We start from the raw sequence: 13,107 nt of genomic DNA, 5'->3' as shown, positions 1-13,107 counted from the left end.
GCCTACTTGTTGGTACCAGCTTGGACCAGCTTTTCTTCCTGGTCCAGCTTGGGCCCAATCAACGGCATCAATCAATCAATCAATCAACAACCAACCAACCAGGCCCCCCACCCAGCCAGACTCTGGTTTGCGAAGGCCATGGCCCATCAATTGACCGCCCACGACAGGCGATATTGAATACAACATGTTGAATGATGCGTATAATGCACAATTGCACAATTGGGTTGGACCGAGACTGCAGTCCATGAGTGGGTAGTAGTATCGACGTTCAGGTTGGGCCAGGGCAGACCACATGCTGCTATGTGCCTAGGTCGAGCGGGATTGGTGCAATCCCAACCACTACCCAGACTAGTGTACTACTGTGCACGGTACACAGGCCTTGTATCCCAGTACCCACGCAGGCAAGCGATGACGTCGAGCTCGCAACGACCCTACAACAAGGGGCTGGTTGGCTGCGAATATACAAGCTACGGATTGCTAGCAACCAGGTGAATGTTCGAAAGTAGGCAAATCAGGCTAGCCCATCAAATTTCATTCCAAAGGGAGGTTGTCCCACGGGATGGATTGTGTGCCGCTGGATGCTTGATGAGTGAAGGTCGTACCGCTATGCCGGTACGACAGCAAGACGAGCAGCTCGTGCCTGTCCTTGGCACTCGTCATCATGGCTACGGCACTGCACTGCATTCTACCCATAACACACCTACCTGGATATTTATGCTGCCCACTGTACGAGGTTGGTGAACACCTCCTATACTCGGTAGATGGTGGTAGACTGACAAAACCTCAGGAGCAGACATGGCAGTAGGTAGAGCACAGTAGACCAGTGCAGCGCAGGGTGCGTCTGATCTGATCTGATCAGATAATGCAATCGGGGATTCAGGGGCAACCATCTGGGTGGGCCACCTTGGGGACCGCCGTGAAAGGTCCCAGGTACTCGCTTGGGAATGGGATGCTCACCGTCTGTCCCTGGCGACTAACGCTCTCATACCTGTCACCATGTCGGCTCCTGTTAACGACCCCACCTTCCAGGGATATGCTACACACGACACAGGTGTCCAGACCACCTGGGTACTCCAATGGACAGGTACCCCGGCACCAAATTGGCGAGGGGCGGTCAGGTCAAGCTGGGGAGAGGGAGCTCCATCTGCAACGAGTCGGGACGCGCCTCGACTCGCTCGACTGCGGTGCATTGCCTTGTCCAATGCATTGAGGAGCTGGTGAACTGCCATGTGTCTCTAACTCCCGCATCAAACATTGACAACACAACACACCACACCACACCACATTACACCGCATCCTCGCCTACAATAACATATCGACGACTCCCACAGACCATCCTACCAACGCAGACCCAGCTCCTCCTGCTCACCACCAACGCCACCAGCACCGCCATCATGTCTGCTCCCGTTATCCCCCCTGGTGGCACCTTCTTCGACGCCAACACCTTCAAGCGCTCCTTCGTTGACGTCCCCGTCGATGCCGACAAGAACAATGCCATTGCTACCAAGGAGTTCATCGAGGCCGCCGAGTCTCTGACTCCCATCTTCGGCACGCCGCCTCATCCCATCAAGCCAACGAAATCCGTACCCTGAAGCTAACAGCCCGGCTGCCAGACCTCCTCGGCCCTACCACCTTCTCTCTCGTGAAGAACGACATGAACGGCAACATCACCGTATGAACAACATCCTCTTCCCGATGCCCCCCCCCCCCCCAAAAAAAAAAAAAAAAAAAAAAAAAAACACACGAGCCAGTGCTGACTCCTGCTCCTCCAGAAAATAAACCAGCGCTACACAGAGGCTCCTGCAGAGTCCGCCACCTTGCAGGAGCTCGTCGTCAACGAGCTCAAGTCCAAGAAGCACGTTGCAACCGAAGGCCTCTTGTGGCTGACCCGGTGCGTCTCTTTTCAACCGTCGGCCCCTCCCCTCCTTTCCCCAGACCGCACCAGGGCCTACGCATCTGTTCACCTGTCCCTCGCTGACACAGACCTACCTCTATGGACAACAGGGGCCTCGAGTTCATGTGCCTCGCCCTCAATGCCAACATCAACAACAAGACCGAAGAGCTCGCCACTTCATTCCGCAACGCCTACGGCACCACCCTCAAGCCCCACCACAGCTTCGTGGTCAAGCCCCTCTTCAGTGCCGCCATGAGCGCCTGCCCCGCTCGCAACGACTTCTACAAGAAGCTGGGAGACGACGAGGCCAAGGTCAACGAGCTCATGCAGCAGTACTTGGGCGCCCTGGACAAGATCATCGGCATCCTGAAGGCCTTTGTCAACAGCAAGGAGGCAAAGTGGTAGATATCCCATGTCGTGTTGCAGGTCTTTCGCCTGCGGGCCGAAGGAGGATGACTGTTCGCTACTCATAGGAACTAGTGACAGTCCATGTATAGCCAGTCACACAACATTTATGGCTTGGGCACCAATCCCGGCCGAATCTACAAGCACAGTCTCGTCTCCGTTCGCCTTGCTATAGCAAGAGACATCTCCATCAGAGACTTGTGCTCCATGAGACATGTTGAGATAACCTTGACTAGAGATTGTCACGGCCCGTGTTCCCTCCTCGCTACCCTCTCACACAGCAGCTTGAGCGTCTCGCCAGCCCATTCAAAGTCATCCATGTCCAAGTACACCTGAGCGCTCAAGCGGGCCCAAAACCTCCCATCATGATAGAATAACGGGATGAAGGTCTGGTAGTCATCCACGAGGATCTTTGTCATCCATTCCCAGATCCTATGGGCGTCCTCGTGCGGGATCACTATGTCTTCCGCTCTCCTCTGTATTTGAGCATCCTGGCCCTCAGGCCCTGCGGAAATCACAGGTGCTGCAGCATCCTGAGCGCCGCCCCGCCCCGTTTGGCTCTCATCTTGCCTGTCCATGGGAGTGAAGGAGCCCTGAATGTGACCCTGCTTGACGACGAGCGGCATTGCGACATTGACCATGGCACAATTTGTAAAGCTGTGTCCTTCACCGTGCTCGTGGCCGAGGACCCAGGTCCCCAGCTTCTCCGAGATCTTGGCTCCGCCTTCCGTTGCCAGGGACCGCATGTATTGCTGAACCCTCGCTTCCCCGCCCAACACGCTTTCACGAAACTCGAGAGCGTCCTTTACACACAGGTATGGCGAGTTGTCCAAGGTGCCGACGTACTCAAAGGCGTTCACAAACACGCCCTTCGCGCTCGGCGGCAAGGGATTCGCTCTCAGTGCCGCGCCGGGAAGCGGTACGTAGCCATGAGAAGTTGGCACTGTCGAGCGGATTAAATGCTGGTTGCGCTGGGGCACGTAGAACACGGCACACCCGCGCGGCACAAGAAGCCACTTGTGGCAATTCGATACGAAGAAATCCGGGTCCAGGGCCGTCATGTCCAGCTCTAGCATCCCGATCCCCTGGGCACCGTCTACCACGGATAAAATCCCTAGTTCGCGGCATACGCTGACCATTTCCTTGTATGGGAAACACACGCCCGGCACCGAGGAAACGACGTCAAAGACCGCGGCGCGGGGTCTCTTGAGCCGACGGCTTTCTTGGACTGCTTGCCTGAACTTGGCGATGATGGCGTCGTCTGAAATGGGATATGTCAGCTCGATTGATCTGCTGGATACTCTCCCATAGGTCGAGTCAACGACATAGTCGACTGTCTTCCCGATGCCGCCGTAGATGGTACTGAAATGGATGATCTCGTCCTTGCCATCCTCAGACCAGGACAGGTTGCGCAGTACTTGTGAGTTTGTGGCAAAGAGGCGTCAGTTCAAGGTGTCCATGAGAAGTGGAATATGCCGCCGGGGGTGCGCGGAAGACTCACCGGTGTTCAGGCCGACGGTAGCATTAGTCACGAACACAACCTCGTCCACGGATGGCGCATTGATAAGCTTCGCAGCGGCCTCGCGGTTCTCGTCGAGGAGGGCAGGAAAGTCATAGCGGATGAACTGGTCAGGCCGGCGCTCATGGAGAATCTGATAGTGCCGCAGCCTATTTTTAATGTGCCTGGGAATAGTGCCAAAGGAGCCGTGGTTCAGGTTGCGATAGTCCCGGTCAAAAAGAAACTCGCTGTCCCGGAGGCTCTTGCCGAAGTCTAGGGGTAGCTTCCTTGGATGTCCTGACTTGTCCGGGTGTCCATCCACGGTTGGCTGGGCGCTCTGGCTGGGCGCTGCTGATTTTCGCGTCATCTTGGGCACGGGCAGAGTGCACTGGCAGAGGTCGCGTCCAGAGTTGTATATGCAGTCGAGGCGGGCAACGGCTCAAGATCCGTGGGGGACGAAGTCGAAGGACGTTGAATTGGCCGGGCCGGGACCGGATCGGAGATGCACGCGGGAGGGGCGCGGGCAAGGTAACGGTCGAGGCGTGACGGGACCCGATAACCGGCCTTGTCCCGCCGTGCTTCATTTGGTCCCGCTCGGTCTGATTCTTCTTGCTCGTGTTTCGGTATGCATTTGTGTAATGTACATTCAAACTTAACTTGCAGCCTATGGACGTGCTAAGTGGGTGCTCTCTTGTTCCGGTTCCGGATGTCTTTTAACGACGCTTGATGCAATCTGTGTCTGCCTGACCCAACTATCTAGGTACGATGGTTCGCCCAGCCCGGCAAGGAAGACCTGCAGTTTGAGATGGATTATCTTCCAGAAAAGCATGTCAGCACATGACGCCACGGGGCCGCCTTGGACGTGGTAGACGGGCAGACCCCTCGCGGGGCGTGCCGAGGATCTGCCATACTTCCAAGGTTCGGAACCAAGATATATTGGCCAAGGAATTAACCAAGGGCTGTGCGGGCCGGACGCTGTTTTCTGGGCATTGGCGCGCCGAGCTTTGTACAAGTTTCCCCAGCTCAGGCCCAGCACATCAGGCATGGCCTTGCAGTGCCCACGTAGCCATTTGAGCCGGATGAGGTTGTATCTAAGCCTAATGGGGCCTTGACCACCGCCTTATTTCTCCCCCAGCTCCCGAGTACCCTGGCTGCAGCCAATAGGAGTGATGACGCCGACAAACGGGACGAACCTGACCTGGCACATGCCCCAGATCCTCCCTTCCGGTGTACCTTTTTTCGCCAGGGACAAGATGTGATCATCCTCGTGGCTTGATTCCGGTTGAATGTACCCAGGCAGACAGATTGCGGTGCGTTGGGAAGAGAGGCGAGTTGACGTCTGCGACTTGACGTCTGCGATCTGATGTGTTAGTTAGCCATCCAATATAAACTCGACCGCCTTCCACTGTTTGCTCCCCCCCTGGTCCATCCTCGGCTTGATCAACGGGGTTCAAGCGGTTACGTAAATACTGCTCGTTGAACAGTGAACAGCCATAGCACTTTTCTCCCCCTAACTGCCCGCAGACAGCATCTCCACCATGCTCCTGAACCTGTGCCTCGCCGCGACCTTCGGGTTGTCATTGACATCGCCCGCTCTCGCCCAGACTTTCGACTGGGCCGCAGCGTATACAAAAGCCAATGCTGCCCTCGCCAAGCTATCACTCCAAGATAAGGTGAATATTGTCACCGGCGTTGGCTGGGATAAGGGGCCTTGCGTCGGAAACACACAGGCCATCTCCTCCATCAGCTACCCTCAGCTGTGCCTACAGGACAGCCCCCTGGGAATTCGTTTCGGCAAGGCCTCCACCGCCTTTACTCCTGGTATACAAGCTGCTTCGACATGGGATATCGACCTGATTCGCCAGCGCGGTCAGTTCATGGGCGCTGAAGCAAAGGCGGCTGGCATACACGTCCAACTTGGCCCTGTCGCCGGCCCCTTGGGGAAAATCGCACAAGGTGGCAGGAACTGGGAGGGGTTTGGGCCTGATCCTTATTTGACTGGCATCGCTATGGCCGAGACCATCCAGGGCATGCAGGGTTCCGGTGTTCAGGCCACCGCAAAGGTCAGTGGCTTTTGGGAGCTTCTTTCACCTTCTCAGAGGCGGGCGGCTCTTGCTCCTCTGTTGTCGAACACCTTCGACAGCCTCGGCAGTCTATTACTCTCTGAGGACTGTTGCGGCGGGCTTACTGTGGCAGCCCCGGGAGGTCCACCCAAAGTCCTTGATCATGAATCGTCATCCTTCTCTGGTATGCTAATGGCTGACTCTGGATATGCTAGCATTATATCTTGAACGAGCAAGAGAAGAACCGCGAAACCATGTCTGGCCGTGTTGATGACAGGAGCATGCACGAGCTCTATCTTTGGCCGTTCGCCGACTCCGTCAGAGCCGGGGTGGCTGGCGTGATGTGCAGCTACAACAAGATCAACGGTCAGTCCTTTCCTCTTACAGTTCTGTCTGTTGTATTTCGTAATCTTCATGAATACACAGCATTGCTCCAAACTCTAAAGCAGGTTACTAACACATAGTAGGGACATGGGCATGTGAGAACGACAATGCGTTGAACAAGTTGTTGAAGCAGGAGCTTGGGTTTCAGGGATATGTCATGACCGATTGGAACGCTCAGCACTCGACTGTCCAAGCGGCTAACACAGGCCTGGATATGACCATGCCCGGCTCAGACTTCAATGGAGGAACAATATTTTGGGGGCCAGAACTTACAAAAGCGGTGAACAGTGGGCAGGTAGCTCAAAGCCGTGTGGATGACATGGTCAAACGCATTCTAGCCGCGTGGTATGTCGTTGGTCAAGATACCGGTTACCCTCCTATCAACATCCAGGCCAACGTCCAGGGGGACCACAAGACCAATGTGCGAGCTGTTGCAAGGGATGGGATTGTCCTGTTGAGAAACACGGGCTCGATCCTCCCGCTCAAAAAACCAACAAAACTCGCCCTCGTCGGCTCCGCAGCTGTCGTCAACCCATCGGGGGGCGAATGCTTGCACGGATCGAGGGTGCAATACTAATAGTTTGGGAATGGGCTGGGGATCGGGCACATCCGAGTATCCCTATTTCTCGGCACCATACGATGCATTGAAGACCCGGACCTCAGCCGATGGCACAACGTTAACTTTGAGCAGTAGCGATAGCACGGGCAATGTGGCCAGTACAGTATCTGGTGCCGATGCTGCTATTGTCTTCATTACCTCCGATTCTGGAGAAGGCTACATCACCGTCGAGGGGAATGCTGGAGACAGGAACAATCTTGATCCTTGGGTATGTCTCACACTTGCGTCCCTTCCACTCCATTCTCATCACATTTTGTCTCCCAATAAGTCTATTTTGGATTTACAACGCCGGTATTTGCGCAAATCAACTGCTTTGGAGTGTAATTGAGGAGAGGCTCCAACTTGCTTCGAAGCCGTCATAACACAAAGGCCCTTGACCATGCTTCTGTCTCCAACAACACAAGAAAGGAGACGGTTTTGCTAACAAAGTACACAGCATAACGGCAATGCCCTCGTTCAGGCAGTGGCAGCAGCCAACAAGAATACCATAGTTGTGGTCCAGAGTGTTGGCCCAGTCATCCTTGAAAATATTCTGGCACTTGATGGTGTGAAGGCTGTTGTTTGGGCAGGCCTGGGCAGCCAAGAAAGTGGCAATGCGTTGGTGGATATCCTTTATGGCTCCACTAACCCCAGCGGAAAACTCCCTTGTAAGTACTATGCTGCACCAGCTCTGGTCCTCTGTGCTTTGGCAGAGTCTTGAAGCATATGTCGCTTCTGACTTCGTAGCAAATGATTAACAAACTCTAGACACTATCGCGAAGTCGGCCACGGACTACGGAACGGCTGTCGCTTCCGGGGACGACAGTTTCCCCGAGGGACTGTACATCGACTATCGCCACTTTGACCGAGCCAACATTGCACCAAGATACGAGTTTGGTTATGGGCTGTGTAAGTGTGCTCTATATGTACAAATCGAGGAATCGTCAATCTACTAACACAAGACCGCTTACACAACAGCTTATACCAACTTTACCTACTCCAAATTGACCGTCACATCAACAGCCACGTTTGGCCCTGCGACGGGACCCATTGCGTCAGGCGGGCGGAGCGACCTTTTCCAACAAGTTGCTACTGTGACAGCCACAATTACTAACAGCGGCTCTGTGGGTGGTGCCGAGGTCCCCCAGTTATATCTTTCATTACCGTCTGGTGCTCCAGCTGCGCCACCGAAACAGCTCCGCGGCTTCACGAAGCTATCTCTTCAGCCAGGTGCGAGTAGCACTGCAACCTTCAACCTCCGGAGAAGGGACCTGAGTTACTGGGACGTAGCTAGCCAGAATTGGGTGGTGCCTAAAGGAAACTTTGGTATCAGCGTCGGGGCTTCGAGCCGAGACCTCAGGCTGACCGGCAGCATCACCGTCTCGTGAACATGACTTTCACAGGTGAGGCATGTCATGAAGACCCATGCTTGTCAGCAAGGAAGGAAGGCACTATAATCAAAGCGTAGATATTATTTTTTGAGTCTTGTGGACGCGCAGCGAATGGAGGCTAGCTTCAGCTAGCGATTCTACCGAAATGATGCCCTCCCCAATACGTCCCTCAATCCCTCTTGCATCCAGCTCGGCCAGCCCCTAATTCCTGTGAGAATATCCAACCTCGCGGGTAGCACGAGCTGACCACCCCTCCCGCTAAATACGCGTTCCAATACGGGTTTGGAAATGTCTTGGACAGACATCATCTTCTGTGTTCTCTCAATTCTTGTCGCGTGCGGTAGCGTCATGGCCGTGCGCACAAAGTTCGGGTGCACGACAGTCGTTTTGATACCGCGTGCCTTGTGCAAGTGTTTGATCTCACACGTCAGGCCTTCATGGAAAGCCAGCGCCCCGGCCTTGGTGGCGCTGTACTCGATGCTCATCGGCAGTGCGATGAAGCTCGCCAGACTCGCAACGGTTACAATGTGCCCCTTGTTCTCTTTGATCATTGCTGGCAAGAACTGTTTTGTGGTGAACCATAGTGCCAGCAGGTTAACTCCGAGGACCTGGCGTAGGGATTGCTCTGGAATGTCGAGTATTGAGTTGAAGCGTGCGATACCAGCGTTGTTGATTAGGATCGTGGGATTCCCGCCCATACTCTTGCGTACGGCGTCGGCCGTGTCGACTACTTGCTGTAGGGAGGTGACGTCGCACTTAAAGTAGGTAACCTTGGGGTTGGATGTGAGAGCTGGTGAAGGTTCACTGACGTCCAGAACCGCGACTCTAACGCCTTTGGCCGCAAGTCCCTCCACTAATGCCAGACCGATCCCGCTGCAACCACCTGTCACAACAGCAATCTCCTTTGGCCAGTCCCATGATCCGGTTGGCGGCGAGGAAGAGATGCGCCAGTTGTTGGTGGCGAGTGAGTTGAGCGCTTTATTGAGCGTCCTGGCTATACCGAGCCCAACCAAAGCTTTCAGCACGGGTTGGACGAGGCGAGGGATAGTATTTCGTGCGAAATCAGCGCCCATGTATTGTTCGATCAGTTCTGCAGGGGCGAAAAGAAGGGCTGAAAGGAGGGCTACTGGGACGACCGTCCTCGCCATTGCCGCCATTTTAGTAACACAATCAGGATCGTCGTCTTCAAGGCACAGACGGCTAGCTATGATAATGGGGATTATAAAATATTCTCGCAAAGTTTGTCAGCCGAGTCAAGGCTAGAACCGTGCGGGTAGTGTGGACGGCAAAGGAGGCTTTCGAAGTTTGTGGGCGTGCGCTACAAGCCGACCGGAGGCACGTCGTCCAAGTTTATACAGATGGTCAATATCACAAGCCTCGGCTGGGTGGCCTCAGAGCACATGCACATTGGGGACGTTTCAAAGCTTCGGGAAGCTTTCCCCCAATTCGGTCCGCGGGGAGAGAAGCTCGCGGTGTTTGCCCATGGGTGTCTGGACAGGGTTGCCCCTGGAAGCGGACTCGACACAGTCCACAAGCCTGCCCAGGTGGCCGAGGCATAATCGAGACGAATTTCAGCGATGAGAGCAGCAAATGCCTGTGAAACGCATGCTTGCTGGAAATGTCGCCCACCGCCTCGCGGAGAAAGAAGTCAACGGTCACTCCTACTAGTAAGGATTACTTCTCGCACCAGGACGCTCGATGCTGGTGCTGGAAATCTCATTTGCGTCCACCGCACCACTCATGTGCCAGTGATTTCGATTTCATTGAGGCTGCTGCTTTCCCCTTATGCGGGCACCGGAAGTCAGCCATGATGCGCTTGCCAGTATCGATACGCTTCGGAATCGTGCCTTCAAGGTAGACTAGAGTTCAAGCTCTGGTGTTTGCGCCGTGCTCTTGCGGGGAGGATGAACGACGAGGTATTTGGACTGCCGGCCAAATACCCATTCCCAAGCCTGAGTTTCTTCGTTCCAGTAGACGTCCTCCTCCAGCGGGAAGTTGACCGTCATGTTTTTCTCCGGGATGTAATGCTGCGCAAACAGCTCAATGCTGTAGTATATATTCTTCAACAGAGGAAGGTCTCCAAGAAATGGAACCTCGTCTTGTAGATTGGTCATTCCTGTAGTCATTACTCGATCAGCTTTAGGTCGGATGGAGTGGTAGCTAGTTCAAGGAGGCCGTAGAGGATCCGTACCGATAAGTGTCCCTGCGCTATGCCCAAACTCTCCAGTGGCATGACAGTAAATCTTGCCTTGAATATTTTCCTGGTCCATTTGATGACGAATATTCCTGAGGATTTCGTTTCCTGTGACACCAACCTGCATATGCGCCTTCGTTATGTCCTGTAGTCGATTTCCCTTCCTCAAGCCCTCAAGAACACTGTTAGGGATGTCGTCCTCCGTCTCGCCTGGCTCCAGCACATAGCCCAAGTGTTGCGTATCAGTATTCAGGCCCAAGGCAGAGACTCCAAAATCAGTATGAATAATGTCTCCAAACTGGATGACGTGGTCTTTGTCGCCGGGAAATCTCCTCGTCCTTGACTCAGAACACATACTGCAGTCATTTTCCGTCAGAATGTACACGCTTGGTTGGAACCAAGTAGTATAGTTCAGCGATTGGATACGCTCCCTCATCCACCACTCCAGATCTAAGGTCGTCGTTTCGCCAGGCTTGATATGCTTGCTGCTAAAAGCCTCCTCGATGATTGCCCAGGCTGTTTCCATCAACTTGCGGTACCAGCCAAGTCGGCTGTCGACCATGGTTGCGACAACCTCGACGGCAATCATAGGCTCGAGGATGAAACGGTCGGCCCACTCCTCTCCCAGGGCAGCCTCAATCGCGTCCAATTCACCGGCGTGCAGACCACTGCTGAAGGCCAGCTCGGTGTGTGTGTTCAGCGCGATAGTGCGTGGCTGCTGCTCGGCGAGGACAGCCTTGAGGTCAGACCAGACCTGAGGCGTGTTGTCGATCCACTGATATGAAGACGGCGAGTCGCCCGTGGTGTTGGCAAAAATCACCTGAGTTGTGCGGCGCCGGGCGGAGAATTGGGCGTACTCTTTAAGAGCCCAGAAGACCGTGTCCTCGGCATATTCACGTTGGCTTATCTGTAGCCAGGTTAGCCATGCCATTCGTGGAGTGATACGGGAAAGTGTCAGCCTTGAGAACGGGAGGCTGGACGGACTAGCCACGCATCAACACCATATTTTCGCAAGATGCCTGGGATCAGCGTTCTGCGCTCCTCGGTCCAGGCGTCGACGATCTGAGCCTGGTCACGCAGGGGGGGCAGTATCTGAACTTGGGGCCTCTTGGTTGGGTCTGCCGAGGTCCCGCCTGCCATGGCCATGGACATGCAGGCGGCAACGGTAAGCTTGGCAGTCAGGCCCCGCATGATGCTGGACATGTCAATGCAGTGTTATGTCTAGCATATAGAAAGATCACCTGTTGTCTCCGGGGTCTAGAGATATGGAATTGTAGAGCAGTCGGTTGAAAAGGGCGGCAGGCGGAGGTTGGCTTGGTGGAGGGAGCTGATCTCACAGGCGCTTATGGTCGATCGACCATTGACTTGTGGCCCATCTGCTGTGCTGTGTAACCCCGCCGGAAAGACCCAGCCGGCAGATCCACCTACTTTAGGCAAGGTTTCTGAATCCCACACACCCGGTTGGCTCCTCGGGCTTCCTCAAATCTTTGTGGTGTATCTGGGCAAGCTATAATTAACCGTTCAATCTGAGCTTCTATAGAGCTTGAGACCGTAACTTTTGCACCAGCAACTGCATCTTTCACCGTGCCCCAGAAAACAATTATAGAATCTTCAAGTAGGTCACCCTTTCGCACTGCTAAATAGAGCACAACCCGATGACATCTTCGCTGTTGCATGCATCGATCCCTTCTGGGAAGCACCATTCCCCCTGCAGACTGCTCTGCTTGTCGAGCAATGTTCGCCTCTGATCTCCGTATTCTTGCTGCTGGACCGGCCTGGATTCTCGAGCGCAAAAACATCGGGCAAAGGGTCTGTGGAAGGCCCTAATTATCTTTATATTCCTAGGATGTTCCCCAGTTCATGGAGTGTATTGTCTTGTGGAACCCCACATGCCATAGAACTTCCTTCATTTTCACCTATCGCGAAAGGGTCAAGCTAGTAATACAGCCTGCCTGCTGCACACGCGTTGGATTTTGTACATTGGATAGTGTGTTATGTGGCAATAGCGGCATCTCATTGCTTTCAAACCGTACCCTTACAACTCAGCGCCACGCCGAGCATCCCATTCGAGCATCAAATCTTGGTCGCCCTCGAATAGGTCGAGCCGGAAAATTGCCACAAAGCCTCAAAGATCCAGTTGCCTTCGCCGACCTCGCAGCATCCTCTGACCATCATGCCTGGCTTGTAGCAATATGCGAAGTATCAGTACATATCGAGACTAGATTATAGCCCCTGGCCCAATAGATACGTCGGAAAAGCAGAGACGGTGCCGCTGCGTCTGCAGGCTTTGCAATCAAAAGAAGCGAGTCGCAGCAAAGAGGGCATGAATATATGTCACATAGATAAGCCCAGGATTCAGATATCGTGGTCGTTAGCAGGCAAATCAAGAGAACTTGTGGATTTGCTTGTACGCTAAGATAGTTCTGTAGTGAAAGGAGACTCCACATCCACTCAGATATTATGGAGAAAGCAAACCATGTCTCGAATGAGCTTTCGGTAAATACCCCTAGCGAGGCGAACAGCAAATGTTGGGGCTACTGATACCGACTACAGTATGGAGCCAGCTAGATATAGCTTGACAAGTGTAGACGGATTGGACTGTGCCAGGATGAGGTTTTCCCCGTAAATTTCATTATTCTGTGTAGACTAGTTCGGAAATCTTCTCAGGTTGCCCTTGATC

General features: G+C 54.1%; 5 protein-coding genes across 5 annotated transcripts; 2 read left to right on the top strand and 3 right to left on the bottom strand.

The window, feature by feature from the left end:
• Positions 1-996: 996 nt before the first annotated feature.
• On the top strand, positions 997-2,299 carry INS49_003792 (uncharacterized protein; the record flags this gene model as incomplete). The annotated part of the gene is made up of 4 exons (XM_043164582.1): positions 997-1,068; positions 1,332-1,583; positions 1,773-1,891; positions 1,984-2,299. 4 exons carry the CDS (start codon positions 997-999, stop codon positions 2,297-2,299), a joined length of 759 nt encoding a protein of 252 aa, XP_043019347.1.
• A 242-nt stretch (positions 2,300-2,541) lies between these two features.
• Positions 2,542-4,164, bottom strand: INS49_003791 (uncharacterized protein; the record flags this gene model as incomplete). Its single annotated transcript, XM_043164581.1, has 2 exons — positions 2,542-3,716; positions 3,801-4,164. The coding sequence occupies 2 exons, from the start codon at positions 4,162-4,164 to the stop codon at positions 2,542-2,544; spliced, it is 1,539 nt and encodes a 512-aa protein (XP_043019346.1).
• A 1,171-nt stretch (positions 4,165-5,335) lies between these two features.
• Positions 5,336-8,230, top strand: INS49_003790 (uncharacterized protein; the record flags this gene model as incomplete). Its single annotated transcript, XM_043164580.1, has 7 exons — positions 5,336-6,013; positions 6,076-6,226; positions 6,328-6,770; positions 6,859-7,071; positions 7,300-7,510; positions 7,611-7,751; positions 7,821-8,230. 7 exons carry the CDS (start codon positions 5,336-5,338, stop codon positions 8,228-8,230), a joined length of 2,247 nt encoding a protein of 748 aa, XP_043019345.1.
• Positions 8,231-8,370: 140 nt separating this feature from the next.
• On the bottom strand, positions 8,371-9,306 carry INS49_003789 (uncharacterized protein; the record flags this gene model as incomplete). Its single annotated transcript, XM_043164579.1, has 1 exon — positions 8,371-9,306. One exon carries the CDS (start codon positions 9,304-9,306, stop codon positions 8,371-8,373), a length of 936 nt encoding a protein of 311 aa, XP_043019344.1.
• Positions 9,307-10,092: 786 nt separating this feature from the next.
• On the bottom strand, positions 10,093-11,618 carry INS49_003788 (uncharacterized protein; the record flags this gene model as incomplete). The annotated part of the gene is made up of 3 exons (XM_043164578.1): positions 10,093-10,349; positions 10,512-11,334; positions 11,412-11,618. The coding sequence occupies 3 exons, from the start codon at positions 11,616-11,618 to the stop codon at positions 10,093-10,095; spliced, it is 1,287 nt and encodes a 428-aa protein (XP_043019343.1).
• Between the last annotated feature and the right edge of the window lie 1,489 nt (positions 11,619-13,107).

Source organism: Diaporthe citri (assembly GCF_014595645.1).
Source record: "Diaporthe citri strain NFHF-8-4 chromosome Unknown scaffold_10, whole genome shotgun sequence".
Classification (NCBI taxonomy): Eukaryota; Fungi; Ascomycota; class Sordariomycetes; order Diaporthales; family Diaporthaceae; genus Diaporthe; species Diaporthe citri.
This window is presented reverse-complemented; position numbering and strand designations above follow the sequence as displayed.